Raw genomic sequence first — 24,253 nt, 5'->3', positions numbered from 1 at the left:
ATCTGGGGAAGGATACGAAAACATTTCTGCAGCATTGAAGGTCCCCAAGAACACAGTGGCCTCCATAATTCTTAAATGGAAGAAGTTTGGAACCACCAAGACTCTTCCTAGAGCTGGCCGCCTGGCCAAACTGAGCAATCAGGGGAGAAGGGCCTTAGTCAGGGAGGTGACCAAAAACCCAATGGTCACTCTGACAGAGCTCCAGAGTTCCTCTGTGGAGATGGGAGAAGCTTCCAGAAGGACAACCATCCCTGCATCACTCCACCAATCAGGCCTTTATGGTAGAGTGGCCAGACAGAAGCCACTCCTCAGTAAAAGGCACATGACAGCCTGCTAGGAGTTTGCCAAAAGGCACCTAAAGGACTCTCAGACCATGAGAAACAAGATTCTTTGGTCTGATGAAACCAAGATTGAACTCTTTGGCCTGAATGCCAAGCGTCACGTCTGGAGGAAACCAGGCACTGCTTTTCACCTGGCCAATACCATCCATACGGTGAAGCATGGTGAGGATGTTTTTCAGCGACAGGGACTGGGAGACTAGATGAATGGAGCAAAGCACAGAGAGAACCTTGATGAAAACCTGCTCTAGAGCGCTCAGGACCTCAGACTGGGGCGAAGGTTCACCTTCCAACAGGACAACGACCCTAAGTACACAGCCAAGAAAACACAGGGACAGGTCTCTGAATGTCCTTGAGTGGCCCAGCCAGAGCCCGGACTTGAACCCGATCTAACATCTCTGGAGAGACCTGAAAATAGCTATGCAGCGACACTCTTCATCCAACCTTGCAGAGCTTGAGAGGATCTGCAGAGAAGAATGGGAGAAACTCCCCAAATACAGTTGTGCCAAGCTTATAGCGTCATACCCAAGAAGACTCGAGGCTGTAATTGCTGCCAAAGGTGCTTCAACAAAGTACTGAGATTTCGCTTTTTTATTTGTAATAAATGTGGCAACATTTCTAAAAACCTGTTTTTGCTTTGTCGTTACGGGGTATTGTGTGTAGATTGATAAGGGGGGAAAAACTATTTCATCATTTTTATAATAAGGCTGTAAGTAACTAAATGTGAAAAAAGTCAAGGGGTCTGAGTACTTTCCGAATGCACTGTATCTGTGAGCGTAGCACTTCCAAGAATGCTGTGTGCATGTGGACATCTTAAAGATGGCTTCTTTCAAAGCCAATATGTCCAAAATGATGGCCAGTTATTTCAAATAATGACATTGATTTTGTTGGAGTGACTCATGAGTACCTTTGTATAATTTGTAGAACTTTCTCTGGTAAACCTCATCTAAAAATCGTATTTAGCGCTACATACACGCTTAGAAAAAAAGGTGCTCACTAGAACCTTAAAGGGTTCTTCGGCTGTCCCCATAGGAGAACCCTTTGAATAACCTTTTATGGTTGCAGGTAGAACCATTTTGGTTCCAGGTAGAACGCTTTTGGGTTCCATGTACAGTAGAACCCTTTCTACAGAGGGTTCTACATGGGACCCAAAAGGATTCTACCTGGAACCAAAAAGGGTTTTACATGGAACCAAAAAGGGTTCTCCTATGGGGACAGCCGAAGAACCTTTTTTGGAACCCTTTATTTAAAGAGTGTAGGGAATAGGATGCCATTCGGGTTCAGTATGGTCCTGGGTATGAAGAGGGGTGAGGAATAAACATTGCTTCCCCCTATGATGTCAGAGGAGATAGTGAGTGTCTAGACAGGGTTTGGAGCAGAGAACAGGAGGGGAGGAGAGATAGAAATCATATTAGGCAGAGAAAGAAAGAAAGAAAGGAACAAAGGAAGAGAGAAGGAAGAGAACAAACCAACCCCTCAGGCTGTGGTAAGCTGCTCAGAAACACAGCTCTGGACTCAAACTTCACTAATATAGCCGTGTGTGTGTGTGTGTGTGTGTGTTGTTAATTATGGACACCTCCACCATACAGGAAAAAGTGTCAAGCTGCAACATTTAGGATCTTTTGAAGGGAAACTTCACCACTCTTTAACATCATATTTGTTAAACATGGTGAAGTGTCCCTCGACCATTGACATAAAACCATGCAGGAAAGATTACCCTCGGTGGGGGATTGCCTTTGAAAAAGTCCTGCTAGAGAGAGAATCAGTGATTTGCTATTTCAGCGTTTCCCAAACTCAGTCCTGGGGACCCCAAGGGGTGCACATTTTGGTTTTTGTCCTAGCACTACACAGCGGATTCAAATAATCAACTTTTCATCAAGCTTTGATTATTTGAATCAGCTGTGTTGTTCTAGGACAAAAACCAAAATGTGCACCCCTTGGGGTCCCCAGGACCGAGTTTGGGAAACGCTGTACTATTTAGTCATAGCTTTTTGGAGGTTTGAAGTGGGAGCCTGATTTTCAAAGGACTGAGTCTCCACTCCCCCAAGTTTAATCAGTTTGAATCCTGTAGAGGTACACCAATGATTAAAAGCAAGATGCTCTTTTCAAATATTTCAGGTAGGCACCCAAGCTGTTATACCTTGATACAAATGAGCTTTTTGATAATTGCCCTGGCAACAGACAGGGAAGACGCATGGATGCATGCACACATGCACGGACACACACGAACACAAAAACCAAACATTAATTTAGAGGCCATATGCAAAGGATTATCATTTAGGACTTTAAACAAGTATTCAAGCATTTGGCAGTTTCCCCATTGACTGTTCACAACATTCTATATGCATCAACTTTTTCTCTTCATTCCCTCAGTTGTATTACACACTATAAGACGCAGGACATTAATTGTATTCCAATGTTCTTACAAAGCCCTAAGGACGCATTGCTCGGCCAATAGAAGTCTCGCTGTGCATTTCAGCTAAGCATACACAGGCTCATGATTCACCCAGGCGATTTGGAGAGAGATATAATTTGCCCGTGTTCTGATGTGCGCCATGTTGGAGACAGGGCAGTACTCTGAAACTATTATGGCCTCGGGGTCTCTCTCTCTCTCTCTCTCGTTAATGAAACAGAGGAATAGAAAAACAAAGGAAACAGATTATATTGATAGAACACTATTATATTGTAGCTATGGTTTGCACCATGTAATTCTGTGGCACAAACAGTGTGTGTCTTTGCGGCAAAGGAGTGCTATCGTTTATATAATTAGTGAGTGCTATTTGGTTGATGTTGTAAATTCCTTTGGACCGTTTTGGAATAATGAACTGAGGCAGTCAATCATTTCACAAATCTGTTAATTATTATGTACATTTAAGAATGATGGAGGCCACTGTGTTCTTGGGGACCTTCAATGCTGCAGAATTTCTTTGGTACCCTTCCCCAGATCTTTGCCTCGACACAATCCTGTCTCGGAGCTCTACAGACAATTCCTTCGACCTCATGGATTGGTTTTTGCTCTGACATCCACTGTCAACTGTGGGACCTTTAAATAGACAGCTGTGTGCCTTTCCAAATCACGTCCAATCAATTGAATTTACCACAGGTGGACTTCAATCAAATTGTAGAAACATCTCAAGGATGATCAATGGAAACAGGATGCACCTGAGCTCAATTTCAAGTCTCATAGCAAAGGGTCTGAATACTTATGTGAATAAGGTATTTATTTTATTTTATACATTTGCAAACATTTCAAAAAACCTGTTTTCACTTTGTCATTATGGGGTAATGTGTATTGATTGATGAGGATTTTTATTTATTTAATCCATTTTAGAATAAGGCTGTAATGTAACAATGTGGAAAAATTAAAGGGGTCTGAATACTTTCCGAATGCACTGTATGCTTAGTTGCAGTCAAAACAGCTCATAAAAGTCTGTCAGTGGTATGAATACTTGATTGAACTGTAAAACAGAAACCAGCTACCCTCTGAATGTACACATAGTGCTGTATTGGTATGTACAGTTGAAGTCGGAAGTTTACATACACTTAGGTTGGAGTCATTAAAACTTTTTTTCAACCAAAACTATAGTTTTGGAAAGTCGGTTAGGACATCTACTTTGTGAAGGTAATTTTTCCAACAATTGTTTACAGACAGATTATTTCACTTATAAATCACAATTCCAGTGGGTCAGAAGTTTACATACACTAAGTTGACTGTGCCTTTAAACAGCTTGGAAAATTCCAGAAAATGATGTCATGGCTTTAGAAGCTTGTGATAGGCTAATTGACATCATTTGAGTCAATTGGAGGTGTACCTGTGGATGTATTTCAAGACCTACCTTCAAACTCAGTGCCTCTTTGTGAGACATCATGGGAAGATCAAAATAAATCAGCCAAAAAATGGTAGACCTCCACAAGTCTGGTTCATCCTTGGGAGCAATTTCCAAATGCCTGAAGGTACCACGTTCATCTGTACAAACAATAGTACGCAAGTATAAACACCATGGGACCATGCAGCCGTCATACCGCTCAGGAAGGAGACGCGTTCTGTCTCATAGATATGAGCGTACTTTGGTGCGAAAAGTGCAAATAAATCCCAGAACAACAGCAAAGGACCTTGTGAAGATGCTGGAGGAAACAGGTACAAAAGTATCTATATCCACAGTAAAACGAGTCCTATATCGACATAACCTGAAAGGCCGCTCAGCAAGGAAGAAGGCACTGATCCAAAACCGCCATAAAAAAGCCAGACTACGGTTTGCAACTGCACATGGGGACAAAGATCGTACTTTTTGGAGAAATGTCCTCTGGTCTGATGAAACAAAAATAGAACTGTTTGGCCATAATGACCATCGTTATGTTTGGAGGAAAAAGGGGGGGCTTGCAAGCCGAAGAACACCATCCCAACCGTGAAGCACGGGGGTGGCAGCATTATGCTGTGGGGGTACTTTGCTGCAGGAGGGACTGGTGCACTTCACAAAATAGATGGCATCATGAGGAAGGAAAATTATGTGGATATATTGAAGCAACATCTCAAGACATCAGTCAGGAAGTTAAAGCTTGGTCGCAAATGGGTCTTCCAAATGGACAATGACCCCAAGCATACTTCCAAAGTTGTGGCAAAATGGCTTAAGGACAACAAAGTCAAGGTATTGGAGTGGCCATCAGAAAGCCCTGACCTCACCTCAATCCTATAGAAAATGTGTGGGCAGAACTGAAAAAGCATGTGCGAGCAAGGAGGCCTACAAACCTGACTCAGTTACACCAGCTCTGTCAGGAGGAATGGGCCAAAATTCACCCAATTTATTGTGGGAAGCTTGTGGAAGGCTACCCAAAACGTTTGACCCAAGTTAAACAATTTAAAGGCAATGTTACCAAATACTAATTGAGTGTATGTAAACTTCTAACCCACTGGGAATGTAACGAAAGAAATAAAAGCTGAAATAAATCATTCTCTCTACTATTATTAAGGAAATAAAGAAAATGAAGGCATATTTTTGGTCAATGTCTCTCAGGATCACTTTTTTTAAGTGAATTGAATCACTTTTTGCCAGTAAAATTAAGTATTTCAAATGTTGGTGTACTGCCCTCTTAATGGCAGTCTTTTTGACCATATAATTATGACAGATTCATTTTTACTTCAAATTGCTCACTAACAGGGATGTAAACAAATGTGTGCACCAAATTTTAGAGAAATATGTATTTTTGCGTATGGAACATTTCTGGGATCTTTTATTTTAGCTGATGAAACATGGGACTAACACTTTACATGTTGCGTTTATATTTGTATTCAGTATAGTACTAATGTAGAGTGTACTTTAGAAAAAGATTCACATTACATAAAGGAAAGATTTGTATTTTCATTTCACAGAATATGCTAATTCATTTTAATTTTGCTAAAAAATTGGTCATGCTTTGCAATGATTGTTGATTTTTCCAATAGTTTCTTCTTGGGGTCAAAATTACTCCAGTTGGTAATAGATGTACAGTGGCGAGAAAAAGTATTTAATACACTGCCGATTTTGCAGGTTTTCCTACTTACAAAGCATGTAGAGGTCTGTAATTTTTATCATAGGTACACTTCAACTGTGAGAGACGGAATCTAAAACAAAAATCCAGAAAATTACATTGTATGATTTTTAAGTAATTAATTTGCATTTTATTGCATGACATAAGTATTTGATACATCAGAAAAGCAGAACTTAATATTTGGTACAGAAACCTTTGTTTGCTATTACAGAGATCATACGTTTCCTGTAGGTCTTGACCAGGTTTGCACACAATGCAGCAGGGATTTTGGCCCACTCCTCCATACAGACCTTCTCCAGATCCTTCAGGTTTCGGGGCTGTCGCTGGGCAATACAGACTTTCAGCTCCCTCCAAAGATTTTCTATTGGGTTCAGGTCTGGAGACTGGCTAGGCCACTCCAGGACCTTGAGATGCTTCTTACGGAGCCACTCCTTAGTTGCCCTGGCTGTGTGTTTCGGGTCGTTGTCATGCTGGAAGACCCAGCCACGACCCATCTTCAATGCTCTTACTGAGGGAAGGAGGTTGTTGGCCAAGATCTCGCGATACATGGCCCCATCCATCCTCCCCTCAATACGGTGCAGTCGTCCTGTCCCCTTTGCAGAAAAGCATCCCCAAAGAATGATGTTTCCACCTCCATGTTTCACGGTTGGGATGGTGTTCTTGGGGTTGTACTCATCCTTCTTCTTCCTCCAAACACGGCGAGTGGAGTTTAGACCACATGACCTTCTCCCATTCCTCCTCTGGATCATCCAGATGGTAATTGGCAAACTTCAGACGGGCCTGGACATGCGCTGGCTTGAGCAGGGGGACCTTGCGTGCGCTGCAGGATTTTAATCCATGACGGCGTATTGTGTTACTAATGGTTTTCTTTGAGACTGTGGTCCCTGCTCTCTTCAGGTCATTGACCAGGTCCTGCCGTGTAGTTCTGGGCTGATCCCTCACCTTCCTCATGATCATTGATGCCCCACGAGATGAGATCTTGCATGGAGCCCCAGACCAAGGGTGATTGACCGTCATCTTGAACTTCTTCAATTTTCTAATAATTGCGCCAACAGTTGTTGCCTTCTCACTAAGCTGCTTGCCTATTGTCCTGTAGCCCATCCCAGCCTTGTGCAGGTCTACAATTTTATCCCTGATGTCCTTACACAGCTCTCTGGTCTTGGCCATTGTGGAGAGGTTGGAGTCTGTTTGATTGAGTGTGTGGACAGGTGTCTTTTATACAGGTAATGAGTTCAAACAGGTGCAGTTAATACAGGTAATGAGTGGAGAACAGGAGGGCTTCTTAAAGAAAAACTAACAGGTCTGTGAGAGCCGAAATTCTTACTGGTTGGTAGGTGATCAAATCCTTATGTCATGCAATAAAATGCAAATTAATTACTTAAAAATCATACAATGTGATTTTCTGGATTTTTGTTTTAGATTCCGTCTCTCACAGTTGAAGTGTACCTATGATAACAATTACAGACCTCTACATGCTTTGTAAGTAGGAAAACCTGCAAAATCGGCAGTGTATCAAATACTTGTTCTCCCCACTGTATGTAAAATATGTTGGTTCTTGATGGTTAATCAACCTTACCCTCTTTCATATTGGGCCCACCTAGAAATATTATCCCGTTGCTGGAAGTTCTTACATTCAAGTCTGTAGCTTTAGTTAGCCTGTAACATATTGTCTCAGGGCCTTCACCTACAGTGATATACAGTGGGGTTATGTAAGGCTATTGAGGAAGAGGGCATCCAGGGCCATAGTAATCATAATAGTCCTAGTCTGAGGTCTATCTCAGCATTCCTGATCAACAGCTGGCTTGAGTAGAGTCGAATAATGCATCCCCCCTCTCCTTTCGCCATCCCTTTCTCTCCCTATCTTCCCTGATCCCCCTCACCTTCTCACCCCCTCGCCTTCTCATTCCCTTGGCAGACTGTTCTGAGACCTGTTAGCTCCCTTGGCAGACTGTTCTGAGACCTGTTAGCTCACCTTGGCAGACTGTTCTGAGACCTGTTAGCTCACCTGTGCCTTCTGGTGATGTTGAGGAAGTAAACAGAAAGCTGATCACCATCTATTCCAGATTGGTGGCCACAGTTGCGCTGACAGAGGGCCACGATGTCCCCACGATGAAGCTGACGGGTGTGTATAGGGTCCTGACGTCGCCCTCACATTGATGATTACTGTGTTTTAATAAATGTATGCGTGTACATGCACGTCAGGTACATGCTAAACATGTTTCAACAGAGTTCGAGTTTAGTGTGAGTATCCTCTGACCTTCTGTTAAGTTCTCCTGTCATCCAGAGGCGAGGACTGAGGCGTCACAGATGAAGACTGGGACCCAGCTGAGAGATATATAACTTTTCTGTGTAAAAATATCTCATTGTAATAATGATCACTCAGTCGAATGGTTGATATTTCACCCAAGATAGTTTTTTCCTCCAGTTGATATGTTTTGGACAAATATTTGAATGTCTTTGTTGAGACCGTTTTTTTTGTTTAACATGGTAAGTATAGAATGATCACAAAGTAGATGAAATAATGTTTTTTCAGTGAGACTGAATGGTGCTACTATAGATGCAGCTCTAACTTGTATCTTTCTATAACTAACACTAGATGGCAGTGTAGTACAGAGGCACAGTGCCACAGCTCCCCATCTTCTGCATGTCTGTACTGAAGTCATCATTTGGATCTTGAAAAGGTGGATGATGTTCGCTCTGTTTATCCACACAGGCTTGAATCCCAAAAGGCACTTTATTCCCTATATAGTGCACTACTTTTGACCAGCCCTGGTCAAAAGTAGTGCACTATGTAGGGAATAGGGTGCCATTTGGGACATACACTGAGTTGATGACAGAGGGGTGGTAACACTGCAATCATCTTTAAAAAGGGTGCATCTCAATACTCTCAATGAGGGGTGCATCTCAATATTCATAATAAGGGATGCATCTCAATACTCCTAATAAACCTGGCATCTCAAAAAAATATATAGCATTTCAATAGGATAAATGCTAGTGCAATCCATCCTGTGAAGAAGTGAGCCCTTCGTTACAAGGACAGTGTTTTAGGGCTCCATCCAATCCATTGCGCTGAAGATCCGCTTTATAGCGCGATTGACAATTAATGACAATGTTACCGCGGTCACGGACACTGCATTCACGGTATTCAGGTAAACGCTGCATATGTCGGCTCATTCGGAATTCACAGTTACATTTTAAAGCGGATCTTCCGCAATACTTTGTCGATTTGGAATGAATCCAGACCTTAATTAATGTGTTATTGTTTATTTATTCATTCATTTCTTTCTTTCTTGGATAAAACAAGATGTAGGCATAATCCCTTTTCATTTGAACCATTCATCATTCCATGCAATACTACAACTGAAATAATTGAATGGTGAAACTTGTCAGCCAACCAGAAAAGTAAGTAGAAGCAATTCAGGCATTCTTGAAAGTCAGGATAATCCTTGTACTGCAATTGTTTTTTTATTATAATTGAAAGATATATATTTTGCAAGCAGTAGGCATTAAGAATTAAATATGGAGTGGAGCTTTATAGTTAAATGACATTAGCGCCACGTGTACCTTCAAAATTATTTGTCAATCATCATTTATTTGAAAAACACAAATTCCATCATCATAATTCCCCCCACTAGCGTTAGAAGTTCAGAATGAGAAAGTTAAGGCTATATAGAAATAATTGCAATCAAATTTAAAAATAATTGAACTAAATAATGAGGATTTCTATCATCCTAATTGAGGTGTAAAATACATCTCACATTCCTGTGTTCTAACTTGTAAACAAGTGCATGGGATTTCTCAGCCTGGTCTCAATGACTAGACGTAACATAGTAAATCCGGGACACTCAAATTAGTGTGATATGTTACGTTTGGTATGGTTACATAAGAAAGAAGGTTACTAAGGCAAAAACGAAAGTAGGGTGGTTGGTCAGGGTGGATTGGTGGGCGTATAATTCAAACGTCTAGCAACCGTGTTTGAATCTCATCATGGACAACTTTAGCATTTCAGCTTATTATTAACTTTGCAACTACTTACTACTTTTTAGCTACTTTGCAACTACTTAGCATATTAGCTAACCCTTCCCCTAACCTTAACCCTTTAACCTATTTCCTAACCCTAACCTTAACTCCTAACCTAGCTAACATTTGCGTTAGCCACCTAGCTAACGCTATTCTAACAAATTCCAGCAAATTGGAATTCGTAACATATCACAAATGAATACATACTATACGAAACGTAACATATCATACTAATTGGAGTGTCTCGGATTTACATTGACTATGTTACATCTATCTAAATTAACACTAAGTGGTGTAAAATAACTCCCAGTGTTGGTGTTAATAACCAGAGTTATTGTTTTACACTGTGGCGAGTAAAACAGTCCCATCAAAACCACACCCGTTATTATCATATTTCCCAGCATGCCCGACTGCAGGTTTATTTATTTTTTGGGGATTGTTTTAAACATCTGTGTTTTTGCATGTACATTGATCGATTAATCTTATGCTACACAAAGATAAGTTCCTTTGAACACTTTAAGGGTAAAATGGGGACCACTGCAACAGAGTTACATTTTTAACTCTCCAAAAGTGTTTTTTTAACACCAGTACAGTGGGACTCATATGTTCACTGAAAATAGTGTACATTTTACACTCTCAGAGTTGAATGTACACCATTGATTTAGTTCATGCCTAAGTTCAAGGTCAGAATACGCATAGAGAGAAATGTGCATGAAAAGGAAATTAAGTTCCATTAAAGTATGCATCACTTGGGTCTGAATCAGCTCCATATGTGTTAAAAGGGGTGCATCTCAATACTCTTTAAAAAGGGTACATCTCAAAACTCGTAACGAGGGGTGTATCTCAACCCTCTTAATGAGGGCTGCATCTTAATATTCTTAAAAATGGTGCATCTCAATACTCTTAATCGGGATATATCTCAATAGTCTGAAGGGAATTCTTCATCAATTACTATACTAGTAAAGAACATTGGCCATGCAGTGTACAAAATATACTGTATTACTAGACCAGTGGTTCCCTACCTTTTTTGGTTACTGTAGCACCAACTGAAGTTTGCTCTGCCCGGAGTACCCCTGAAGTACTCCCTCGTGCATTTTACCAGTAGGCCTATGGTCTCACAAATCTTTTCAAGTGCCCCCCCAGGGGTCCTAGTACCCCTGGTTGGGAACCACTATACTAGCGGGAGCCGATGTGTAGCACATCACACAAAATCAACAGATAATCATTACACATATCATTACTTTTTGTGTATTTATTCCTCTATTATTTCTATTTGTTTCTCTCTGCATTGTTGGGAAGGGCCCGTAAGTAAGCATTTCACTGTTAGTCTACAGCTGTTGTTTACCAAGCATGTGACAAATAAAATTTGATTTGAGATAATCAGTCTTGTAGTGTAGTGTAGTGTAGTATGAAGTGGATACATTCATATATTTTAAGAGACAAGAAGTTCAGCCTTGAGGTACTTCATCAAATACAGCAGTTTTTATTTATTTTCAACAGAGATATAATACAGTAGATTGCACATCGAACATCATGAAAATTACTCTTTGTAAAAAAAATATTTCGACATCTCCATTGACTTCTCTGACTTGAATCTTTTCTAAAACATGATGTGTATTACAACAAATTCAAAAGCTCACATTCTCAATATGCGATGCACGAGGCAAAGCAGCTATAATCACATGCATAATAGATATACTGTGTAGATGAATGGTTCTATGGCTTACATTTACATTTTACGTCATTTAGCAGACGCCCTTATCCAGAGCGACTTACATACTTTTTTCATACTAGTCCCCCATGGGAATCGAACCCACAACCCTGGCATTGCAAGCGCCATGCTCTACCAACTGAGCTACACGGGACTACCATGGCTACTAATGAGTAGAACATCCAGATGATTATAACTTACACATATAGTAGTCTATATAAAAGTTATTTCAGTCTATGTACATGTTTATGATTAAATACAGTGTTAACACAAATAGAATGTACAAAATATTTCATATTTGTTTGGCAGTTTTAACGTTTAGATTTTTTCTCAAAATATATAACTTATCCTTCAAACTGAACAAAGCAATGAAGTGGAAACATGTATTTCATGGAGATCCAATGTAGAAATGTTGCCTGTTGAACAACCATAACACTATCAGATGTTTTTAGTTTTTGCCACACTCTTCTCCACTTGCAATCTTAGCTATAGCTAATCTTATATTTATCATGTTGCGCACTGTGGATAGAAACTTCTAGGCTGTCAATGAGACTACCGAACAAGAAAAAATGTTAATAACAATTACTAACATCAGTCGCAACATTGAACATCGACAATAATTGCGTTCTATAAATTGATAATTTACTTTAAATGTACAGAGATGGAACTATTAATGAGGTGTAACTATGGCATAAATGCTGTAGCTTAAATATATAATGTATATGAGACAATGTATTTTCAAGTTACTACATTTTACAGCGTAATATTTTTTTATATTCCTCCATACAGGGTATTTCCTTTATCAATATCAAATTCCCAATGGCAACCTATTCCCTATATAGCAAACTACTTTTGGCCAGGGCCCTGGCCAAAAGTAGTTTGCTATATAGGGAATAGGGTACCATTTGGGATACACACAAGACACCAAGGCCAAACAGCTTGCATCTGACTATGTCACTGTATACTTTGTATGCATATGCAATCTGATAGAAAACTTGTTTTAAATATACATGTTACGTTTCCAGTGATTTACCCCATTGCCAAAGAGCAGTATTCTTGTACAGGTATATGTTCCTGGTGCACTATTAACAGCAAAATCATGATTCGCTTATATCGACTTTGCATTCTTCATCAGCAACATTACATTCAAACTGGCTCTCCATATCTGATGGTCTCAATGACTATCAAACCATGTTTTGAGGCTATACACTATCCGTTCTTTTCTTTCTCCTTTAGCTTCATCATCCCTTTATTCCCTCCTTTTCACTGCATTATGTACATACTGTCATTCTGCAGGGACTCAATTTGGACTCCATGGGTGTAGTAGTAGCTTCCTGGTTTCTTTCCATTCAAATATATACCAACTTTATCTCTGTGTCTTCATTAACAGTACAACAGTGCTGAGCGTGAAAAAATAATCAAATTGATAAAATACTTGTAATAAACATTCTGCTCTCTGGCAGTATGATTGAACCACATAGTCATAATAAATAGAATCAAGATAAAATAATAAAGAGAGAACATTTCACTTTCAATCTCCCCACTTATAGTATCATATTATCTTACAAGTTATACAGTTGACAGAAGTCCTATGAGGGTTACCTGGGAGATATCGGTTTCTCTATTGACCAAGATGGAGAACGTACTGCATGGCGAAGGTGAACTAGGTCTGATTGAGAATCACTACTTCTAATGTACATTGAGTAAAACCAGAGAAGGAAGGTCGGTTTATGGGGGTCGCCATCTCCCAAATGTGTCAAAACTGCACTACAAGAGGACTTCAAAAGAGGCCGTCACACACGTGGAAAAAGATACGCCACCCCTCTCTCACAAAACGCAACCTAGGCGCCTCCCCATCAGCCGCCCAATCGCCCTCCTCCAGACCGACCAACCTAGTCTACCAACTCAGCAACCCAGCCAGACTCTCCCTTCCTGGGGATGTGTGTGCAACCCGCTGCCCAGGCTCCAGGGCTTCACGTTGGCCTCAGCATGGGGAGGAGGACATGTGGTTGTTCTCGGGACACTTGAGGGGCGCTGGGTAGTTGGAATGGAGGGAGTGGTTCATCTGGAGCGAGGCTTCGCTGGAGATGCTGGAGGGGCTGCGACCGCGCTGGGCCCAGGTGTCCGGGTGCAGGAACTGACCAGAGTGGTCAGAGCAGTTGCTGTGGCGCGGCTCGTATAAGCCCGGGTGGGGTCTGTACATCTCCTCGGCCGTGTAGCGCTTCATGAACAGGTAGACGGACATGACACCGGCGGTCTGGAGATACATGACAGATGTAAGGGAGCAGGATAACATACAGTATCCTCTTCAACAAATTATATCACAACTGCAAGGTTGTGCCCTGTGCCTTTCTATGAATGCCTAATGAGGAGCAGTTAATTGCCCAATCAACCTAGATTTCCACTGATCTGTATCAACAGACTTAAGAATGTGGGTATCATTGCGTAAAAGATTTGATCTACATCAACCCCTATTCCTTATGTCAGAGTTTCCCAAACTCTGTCCTCGGGACCCCACGTTTTTTATTTTCTTTCCTAGCTCTATACAGGTGATTCAAATAATCAACTAATCATCAAGCTTTGATGATTTGAATCAGCTGTGTAGTACTAGTGCAAAAACCAAAACGTGCACCCCTTGGGGTCCCCAGGACCGAGTTTGGGAAACGCTGCCCTATGTACTCTACATTGACAGGTGTAAGCAAAATGCATAGGCTCTAGGGGTAGGTTAGGCTATGCGGGTGGATTTGGGATTGGGCCTCCAATGTAATGAAGAAGCAAGGAGGAAGTTACCTCAGTGAGCAGGAAGGAGATGGCAGCGAAGGCGAAGGACCAGCCGTACTGGTAGATGAAGTAGGCCTCATTTGTCTTGGTCCTGTTCAACATCTCATCATTAATACTGGAGATGTACAACACCAGGCCCACCACCAGAGACAGACCTAGCAGAGAGAGAGGAGGGATGGAGAGAGAGAGAGAGAGAGCGAGAGAACGAGAGTGTGTTTAAGAGAAAGAGAGACAGACTGATAGGAAGAATACAGATTCTTCTGTATTTCTGATGGATAAGCAGGATGTTCTAATTCTATGGCGATACATGTACATACTTGTCCAGTATGTTTATGATATGCAACATTACATTAGAAATATAAATAAATAGTATAGCTGTCATGGTGTGCCAGCAGTCATGATCACTGATACAGGACCCCAATTTCCTGTTGCTACGCAACACAAGCTGCATTCTATGTTATTGCCAATAATAATTGTGCATGCGATTCCCTACTAGATGATACAACAAAGAATGTGTCCTGGGGATTTAAAATTAAACCATATTGAACCAGTTTCCTTGACACAGATTAAACCTAGTCCTGGACTAACACACATTGTCCATGGAGATTCTCCATTGAAATAGTTTATTAGTCCAGGACTAGGTTTAATCTGTGTCCAGGAAACTGGCACTTAGACTCAGTAAATAATGTGAAGGATTTCTTGTTTCAACTAAATGCATTCACTGAAGTGATATGAGGTAATTTACCTGAGAGGATGAAGAAGATTCCGGAAATGAAGGCCAGGATGGTGTGATGGGGCCGGATGTGTCCGATGTTACTCAGGACAAAACCGATGAGCAAGAAGAAGAGACTAACCAGGGGAAAGGGAGTGGCTGAACGGATCATCTCTGGAAGAGATACAGAAAGGAAGAGATACAGAAAGGATGATACACTTAGTTTATTCGTTTGTTCGTTAGTTCGTTCATTCATTTATTCAGTCATTCGTGTCAATTCATCTATTGTGATGAGTCTTTGTGTTCTATGAAGAGTTTGAATATACGAGTCAATTAAATTTGTCTTCTAACCACTAAGATAAAGCACAACATTATTTGATTGACTCAGTAAAATAACCATAAAGCAGTGAGGGGCATACAGCAAACACTAGATATGTTTCCTGGTTAAATTGGTTTTGTAAATTTTTCCAACTTCCCACAGTTGATTACTTTTCTCTCTTGATGTCTCTGAAAAACAAGGAGCAATATAGCTACCCCAGTGCCTGGTCTCATTCCATTTGCACACACCAGGGGGTGGTTCCACTGCCTGGGATGTCTCCACAGGCATCTATACTTAAGGAGCTGAAGCTGGGACCCCTACTGTGAGAATGGTTTCTCCCTAGATTCTCCATTAACCATAGCAACATAACTATGCTATGAAGCAGGAGCAGACCATAGGTCAAATTGCATTGTCTGGCCAAAGAGGTAGGTCTATGCTACAGCCTGAGTGTCCTATATGCTTTCCAGCGATTAAATGGATTCAATTACTGGATAGTGCAGGAGCTCCCATTGGATCAATCAAATCTTTAAATATGGGGAAAACGTGATCGTCTAACGTGGGACATTACATCTACAGATACAATTGAATGAGAATAGGGCCAATCAGCAAAATATTTCTGAAGTGAGTCTGGTAGTATATTGATCTGGTCTATGGGTTTTGCAAATAATTGAAATTGTGAGAGAGACTCCTCCACAGGTCTTGTTACTGCTTTCAGAGTTTTGTAAATCTTCACTCTCCCATCTTCTTCACTTTAGGCCTTATAGGAATCGCTCTCTCTCTCTCGCTGTATTTTAGATATACTCCAACTGCATTTTAGACAGCTGGCCCACAGTGTGTATCCATCTGCATTTGGCCTGAGGGGCATCTCTCGCAAAATAAATTGCGCCCTTGCATTTTTTATAACTCCCCCCGTATCCCTTGTTAGAGTAGAATGAGCCATGCCTCAGGGGCAAGTCAGGAATAGCCCAAACATACATCTATATGGGGGGAGATGTGTGGATTCTGTGGATGTGTGTCAGTTGGGACCACTGTAACACTACTCTACCTTTCGTCCATTCAGTCCATCCCAAGCCTGTGCCGTATGGATTTAAAGGATATTTTCTCTTACACATTGATAATACGGCAGGGGTTGGCAACAGGCGGCCCACTGGCCAACATCGGCCCTCGTTTCATTTATTTTGCCCCCCCAAAGTTTTTAGTAACAGAAACGTTTTGGTTTTTGGTCAAAAGAGACTAGAAATCATCAGGAATTCAGCTAAAAATGAGTTTAATTTACTAAATCTGTTCCCAAGTATTCCCACAAAAAAAAGAAGACAGAAATGTGTGATCGTGTCTCAATGTAATGAAGGTATGACATTGTTATTTTCAAATACAATCTCTTTTTGGGCTTAGTTGTGGTCAATTTGCATTTTATAATATTATAATTAACCATCCGCTCCGACAAAAATCGTCCCGCGGCTGAATCTAGTTGCCTAGCTACCCCTGGCAAACGCCATGCTTCAAAGCATACATCATGTATTTCATGAGTACCTTCGGTCTCTCTGGGGGAATGACATATGTGTCTGACATACGTATGTGTATCGCATCATTGTCCATATAATTTACTATTACTCATTATGATAATTGTGAGTAATATAGTCAAAGGAAGGACATACTATTGAAACTCAGGCATTTTGTTTGACATAATCAGAATGGACCCTGGGGGACTGACGTTGAAGCATGTTCTTCCTCTCCTTAAGCATACCCCTCATCTATCACTCAATTCATGTCAAAGTTATTTTTAGATTTTGAGAACAGAAATATCTTGAGGCCTAAAGAGACAGCAGTATGTCTGGCAGCCTACGAGTTAGGCCAGGAGTTTTTCCAGACCATGTGATCTGATCAGGAAAAACTCTGGGCTCTGGTTATGGGATAGTTAATGACTTGCCAGGTCATACAGTCTGGAAAAACTCTTGGCCCTACCTATGTGCCCTACCACAACAGAACGGGTGTGTTTGTGCTAGGGACCAGAGCCCGTATTCATAAAGCATCTCAGCTTGGAATGCTGATCTAAGATCAGATCCGCCTGTCCATGTTATCTTATACATTGTAATCTAAAAAGGTCAAACTGATCCTAAATCAGCACTCCTACTCTGAGACACTTGATGCATGTCCCCAGAACAGAGGAAAATGAGACTGAGATGAGCGTATGACAAGTCTTCTTCACTTACTCAGCACACTAACTGTAGACTCAGACGTCAGCTGCACGTTGGTGGGCATCACATACTCAATGGTGAAACAGCGGCCCTTCTCATCTCCTACAACAAAAGATGGCATATATTGACAATTTTTTAACCATTTATTAACCCTTTATTACACCTTTAACATGTGAATACAAAGCTCATCGCTAGAAAAGGGGGTAAGTAGAGTTAATCAATGGAATTGTGCAGGAATGAAATGGCATGAACATGGATGAATAGGGAATATACATAGTAGAGAACTGTTGCATAGAGTTGTGTTGTTTTAAAGGGTTTAAACAGACATTTACATTTTAGTCATTTAGCAGACGCTCTTATCCAGAGCGACTTACAGTTAGTGAGTGCATACATTATTTTTTAATTTTTCATACTGGCCCCCTGTGGGAATCAAACCCACAACCCTGGCGTTGCAAACGCCATGCTCTACCAACTGAGCTACATCCCTGCCGGCCATTCCCTCCCCTACCCTGGATGACGCTGGGCCAATTGTGCGCCGCCCCATGGGTCTCCCGGCAGAGCCTGGATTCGAACCAGGATCTCTAGTGGCACAGCTAGCACTGCGATGCAGTGCCTTAGACCACTGCGCCACTCGGGAGACTAGGGTTGTTAGATCAGGAAAGAGGAAGATGCAAGCGACCAAAGAAAGGCTGTTACTTTTACTTTGTAAGACACTAAATTGTACAAACATACACCAAGTTCTTCAATGTTTGTTTGTTCCAACATAAAAAGAACCCAGCCATTACATTTTATCACCCTGTCCTGTGGCAAAAGGGTGTGTTTATTTCAATTTCACCCTACCCACAGGTGATTGTGTGTGTGTGCATGTATGCGTGCGGTTGAATCTCTCTCTCTCTCTCTCTCTCTCTCTCTCTCTCTCTCTCTCTCTCTCTCTCTCTCTCTCTCTCTCTCTCTCTATCTCTCTCTCTCTCTCTCTCTCTCTCTCTCTCTCTCTCTCTCTCTCTCTCTCTCTCTCTCTCTCTCTCTCTCTCTCTCTCTCTCTACCCGTCTTAGCAGTAATTAATCCTCTTTTGGGGGACGTTTTGGGCTCTAAAATTAGTTTATTATGATCAAGTTCAATTATTTTAAAGTTCGCTACAAATCAAGATATTTTATTAAATAGTGATCCATTCTGACTACTACATTTGTCGTCACACAGGACCATGTACTGACACAGACCAATCACGGGCCGGCAGGCTACGAGCAGGCTTGCATTCAGCAATATGGCGCGTTTCAAATTCAAATACTTCCGGCTTCATGCGCCATCTGGAGTTTTCCAAAGGAATACGTGGATGATGTCAGCGCTAGCACTATCTACTGGTTTTAATGTCTATGGTCCAAAGTCGATCGGTTGCTTATTTCAGTTTGTTCTAACTCAATATAACAAATCACCTTCATTTTTCTTACTCGCTATGAGGTGCTTTACTAAACTCATATGAGGCATACTCCTGGACTGAAAAGCATGTTCAATGGAAAACCTCCTCGAAAATCTCCTCTAAAGGTGTCTTCCAGTCCAGGAAACTGGCCTTATGTGCATGCCTATCAACCAGTGACCTGTTTGCCATTTCTAACCACTATAGCACTCTAGTTAGAGCACCTTCTTCAGTCTCATGGACATGAGAGAAGCCAGCTTTTATACATCAGTGGATTGACCAGAGTCAATACAAGTACAAATCAAACAGAGACTGGGACCAACAGCTGCATTTAACACTACCACTCAATGGACGCTCTGCAGCATCAATACTGGGCCTAACACAGCCCATTCACTCTCCATGGTGTAATGATGTATCGTAACAGTACTCAGTTAGATAGGCCCAGTGTGTCTGTCACTAACTAACCCAACACAGATAGCCTAGAGTTTCTGGGTCAAACAGACAGCTAGCTGGGTCAGTTTAGCAACAAGGCCATTAAATTGCAGCTAAAACACAAATACTGGTTCATTAGTCCTTCAATGGAAGTTGGTCTTTTGGACCAAAGCAAAACATCTGCTATTTAATCACCACAGAACCATGTCATGTTGACATTGTGTTGCTTGAGGACATGTGGAGGTCAGGATGGACAATGAGGGCAAAAAGTAACTAGGAGTGGAAGTAACTAGGAGTGGAAGTAACTAGGAGTGGAAGTAACTAGGAGTGGAAGTAACTAGGAGTGGAAGTAACTAGGAGTGTGCTTTTACCATCACGTCCCTTTGTGATGCTTTCTGGAAAGTATAATGCTGGTGAAGGGAGAAATTAGCCCGTCCTCCCCATTTCTACCTCCACCAGAATTCACTGGTATAATGGCAATATAGAAACAAATCCTGTTTATTGTCCTCATAAGTATTACAGATTTATATTACTTAGAAAGTGCATGCATTTTAAATACAGTACATGTTAGGTCATTAGTTTGATTCTAATGCACTGGCTACATTTGATTGTGTCAGCCTCAGTATCCAGAGGCTACCTGGGGAGAGAGTACTGTACATCAGAGAGGAAGTGAATACCTGGTTTACTGCTCGGAAACACTTCGAAAGATGGCGTCGCTAAGAGAGAAAAGTGGTGAAAGTTAGTACTTCCAGTTTACACTTCCTGCTTCAAGCTCCCAGCATGCCTCAGTGCGGTGAGGGGGTGGTGTCGGAAGGGGAGGAGCATCCCTGTGATAGGGCACAAGGTAACCATGCGGGGGTGGAGAAAAGCCAGCGTTAGTTCCCCTTTAAACAAGGCTTTTCACAGTCAGAGTAGAAGGAGAAAGTGAACAGGGGTGTTGAGTTAGCTTGGCTAGTAAGGTTACTACTGCTTCTTCAGAAAGTGGGCAAGTTTATGGATCTGGATAAAAACACGTGTTGTATGCTGGAATGACGAGCGGCATGGCCAGCGCTGAGGAACAGTTCAGCAATGGGACACGTGAGGTAGTGACAAAGGAAGAAAAGAATGTAGAAGTGCATGTTTTTTTCTCTGTCAGCGTCGTAGAGTGAGAGAGCAGCCAGGGTGAGTTGAAAGGACAAGTAATGGTGATAACCCAACATGGGTAGACATGGTAGCTCAAGGACAGATTATTGGGACACAGCCGGGAGGGAGTGGAGAGAGAAGAGGATGAACATGACATTTGACTCAAGAGTGGGTCCTGTGACGGTCTAGTGAATCAGCCTGGAGTGCCAGTCTGTTTCTCCTCCTCGCCAACTCCTGTCATCACTTACCAAAACAGAAACAGACTGGCACCGAGGCCAGCTAGAAGCTACCAGTCATCAGACATAGAAACTTCAGAAACTGAAGTAAACACTGGTCAGTGTCCCTGAATGGACACTGACCAGTGTTATGATGATCTGGGGACGCCTAAGGGGCAGCGTCTACCTTGATCCTAGATCTGTGTCTAAGGGTAAGGGTCAACGTCTAGGGCGGCAGGTAGCCTAGCGGTTAGAGTGTTGGGCCAGTAACCGAAAGGTCGCTGGATCTACTACCCGAGCCGACAAGGTAAAAAATCTGACTGTGTCCTTGAGCAAGGCACTTAACCTTAATTTGCTCCAAGGGTGCCGTACTACTACACTCTTAGAAAAAAAGGTGTGATCTAGAACCTTAAAGGGTTCTTTGGCTGTCCCCATAGAATAACCCTTTTTGGTTCCAGGTAGAACCCTTTTTGGTTTCATGTAGAACCCTCTGTAGAAAGGGTTCTACATACAACCCAAAGGGTTCCAAAAGGGTTCTTCGGCTGTCCCAATAAGATAACCCTTTTTGGCTCCAGGTACAGTGGGGGAAAAGTATTTAGTCAGCCACCAATTGTGCAAGTTCTCCCACTTAAAAAGATGAGAGAGGCCTGTAATTTTCATCATAGGGACACGTCAACTATGACAGACAAAATGAGAAGAAAAAAATCCAGAAAATCACATTGTAGGATTTTTAATGAATTTATTTGCAAATTATGGTGGAAAATAAGTATTTGGTCAATGACAAAAGTTTCTCAATACTTTGTTATATACCCTTTGTTGGCAATGACACAGGTCAAACGTTTTCTGTAAGTCTTCACAAGGTTTTTCACACACTGTTGCTGGTATTTTGGCCCATTCCTCCATGCAGATCTCCTCTAGAGCAGTGATGTTTTGGGGCTGTCGCTGGGCAACACGGACTTTCAACTCCCTCCAAAGATTTTCTATGGGGTTGAGATCTGGAGACTGGCTAGGCCACTCCAGGACCTTGAAATGCTTCTTACGAAGCCACTCTTTCGTTGCCCGGGCGGTGTGTTTGGGATCATTGTCATGCTGAAAGACCCAGCCACGTTTCATCTTCAATGCCCTTGCTGATGGAAGGAGGTTTTCACTCAAAATCTCACGATACATGGCCCCATTCATTCTTTCCTTTACACGGATCAGTCGTCCTGGTCCCTTTGCAGAAAAACAGCCCCAAAAGCATGATGTTTCCACCCCCCATGCTTCACAGTAGGTATGGTGTTCTTTGGATGCAACTCAGCATTCTTTGTCCTCCAAACACGACGAGTTGAGTTTTTACCAAAAAGTTCTATTTTGGTTTCATCTGACCATATGACATTCTCCCAATCCTCTTCTGGATCATCCAAATGCACTCTAGCAAACTTCAGACGGGCCTGGACATGTACTGACTTAAGCAGGGGGACACGTCTGGCACTGCAGGATTTGAGTCCCTGGCGGCGTAGTGTGTTACTGATGGTAGGCTTTGTTACTTTGGTCCCAGCTCTCTGCAGGTCATTCACTAGGTCCCCCCGTGTGGTTCTGGGATTTTTGCTCACCGTTCTTGTGATCATTTTGACCCCACGGGGTGAGATCTTGCGTGGAGCCCCAGATCGAGGGAGATTATCAGTGGTCTTGTATGTCTTCCATTTCCTAATAATTGCTCCCACAGTTGATTTCTTCAAACCAAGCTGCTTACCTATTGCAGATTCAGTCTTCCCAGCCTGGTGCAGGTCTACAATTGTGTTTCTGGTGTCCTTTGACAGCTCTTTGGTCTTGGCCATAGTGGAGTTTGGAGTGTGACTGTTTGAGGTTGTGGACAGGTGTCTTTTATACTGATAACAAGTTCAAACAGGTGCCATTAATACAGGTAACGAGTGGAGGACAGAGGAGCCTCTTAAAGAAGAAGTTACAGGTCTGTGAGAGACAGAAATCTTGCTTGTTTGTAAGTGACCAAATACTTATGATGAAAATTACAGGCCTCTCTCATCTTTTTAAGTGGGAGAACTTGCACAATTGGTGGCTGACTAAATACTTTCCCCCCCCACTGTAGAACCCTTTTGGGTTGTATGTTCCAAAAGGGTTCTACCTGGAACAAAAAAGGATTCTACCTGGAACCAAAAAGGGTTCTCCACGGGGACAGCCAAAAACCCTTTTGGAACCCCTTTTTTTGAAGAGTGTATGGCTGACCCCGTAATATAATATAATAATAATAATAATATGCCATTTAGCAGACGCTTTTATCCAAAGCGACTTACAGTCATGCGTGCATACATAATTTTTTTTGTGCATGGGTGGTCCCGGGGATTGAACCCACTACCTTGGCGTTACAAGCGCCGTGCTCTACCAGCTGAGCTACAGAGGACCGTAAAACCACACATTTCACTGTACCTATTTGGTGTTTGTGACAAAGCATATATTTATATATATCTATATATATATATATATATATATTGACCTTGATCTTACATTTGTGCTTAAGGGGCAACATCTACTCACCAAATAAGAATCAGACCCTCCACAGCCCTGACTGCAGGGACATGTCTAAGCTGAACTGATCCTAGATCTGTACTTAAGGGGCAACGTCTACCCGTGACCAGCCTAACCAGAAACTTACCAGCTGTGAAGCAGACCCTCCAGAGGCCCGAGTGCAGGGACATGCGTAACTCAGTGCTTTGGTTGAGGGGCAGGATGACGCCCTCCTCCAGATAGAGCCAGTAGTCTGTACTGACAGCGATGCCCAGCAGGCCCAGGGCGAACACTGCGAACACACTGCTCAGCACTGTCAACACCTTCCTGCCACACAGGGTCATACCACATCCACAACTGCAGGGGGTGCCGCCGGCAGAAAGAGGAGCTGCAGGGAGACAGAGGATGGAGTTAGTGGAGAGTTAATAGAAAAAGTCGGTGTCACAGTAGTCAATGATAAGGCCATGTCTATGTCCTAATGGTCAATTGTAAGGCCATGGCTAAGACCCAATGGTCAAGCCTGTATCCCAGTTGTCAATTGCCAGACAAACGTATAGGTCGTTTAAGCCATGAGCATTATCTGGGAGGAAGTGTAGAAAATGTCCCAGTAATCCTCCTAGCTCTCCTTTCCATCCTGACCACTAATTGGTGTATAGTAGTTCAGTGTACTTTTATATTAGCGTATTACTATGTCAGTTGTTTTGCTGTATTTTAGAAAAAGTAAGGAAATATATGGGACAAAATAGCCTAGTTATTCAAATAACCATACAGTATGTTGTGCTTCATGAACATTGGGCTGATTTGGAAAAAGCTGAACTTTGAACTGCAGTTGTCGGTCTGGCTTCCCTCGCCTTGCCTCAGGCCATAACCACATGCCACTAATAGTGCTGGGGAGGCCTGTGAATGGCTCCAACACCTTACATTACTCCTCATATTCCAAAATGAATCCGATCTGATTAACACAACAT

General features: G+C 42.1%; 1 protein-coding gene across 2 annotated transcripts; it reads right to left on the bottom strand.

Annotated features, from left to right (window-relative positions):
- Positions 1-13,579: 13,579 nt before the first annotated feature.
- Positions 13,580-23,629, bottom strand: LOC311130876 (voltage-dependent calcium channel gamma-5 subunit-like; the record flags this gene model as incomplete). Of its 2 annotated transcripts, none has more annotated exons than XM_084163682.1 (5): positions 13,580-13,852; positions 14,386-14,531; positions 15,122-15,262; positions 17,618-17,704; positions 23,407-23,629. In XM_084163682.1, 5 exons carry the CDS (start codon positions 23,627-23,629, stop codon positions 13,580-13,582), a joined length of 870 nt encoding a protein of 289 aa, XP_084019808.1. The 2 variants fall into 2 exon arrangements, with proteins under 2 accessions (XP_084019808.1, XP_084019809.1); XM_084163683.1 differs by having other exon boundaries at positions 23,434-23,629.
- Between the last annotated feature and the right edge of the window lie 624 nt (positions 23,630-24,253).

The sequence above is a fragment of the Coregonus lavaretus genome (genome assembly GCF_964263955.1).
Source record: "Coregonus lavaretus genome assembly, chromosome: 6".
Lineage (NCBI taxonomy): Eukaryota > Metazoa > Chordata > Actinopteri > Salmoniformes > Salmonidae > Coregonus > Coregonus lavaretus.
The sequence above is the reverse complement of the archived record's forward strand: the minus strand, read 5'-3'. Positions and strand labels throughout refer to the sequence as shown.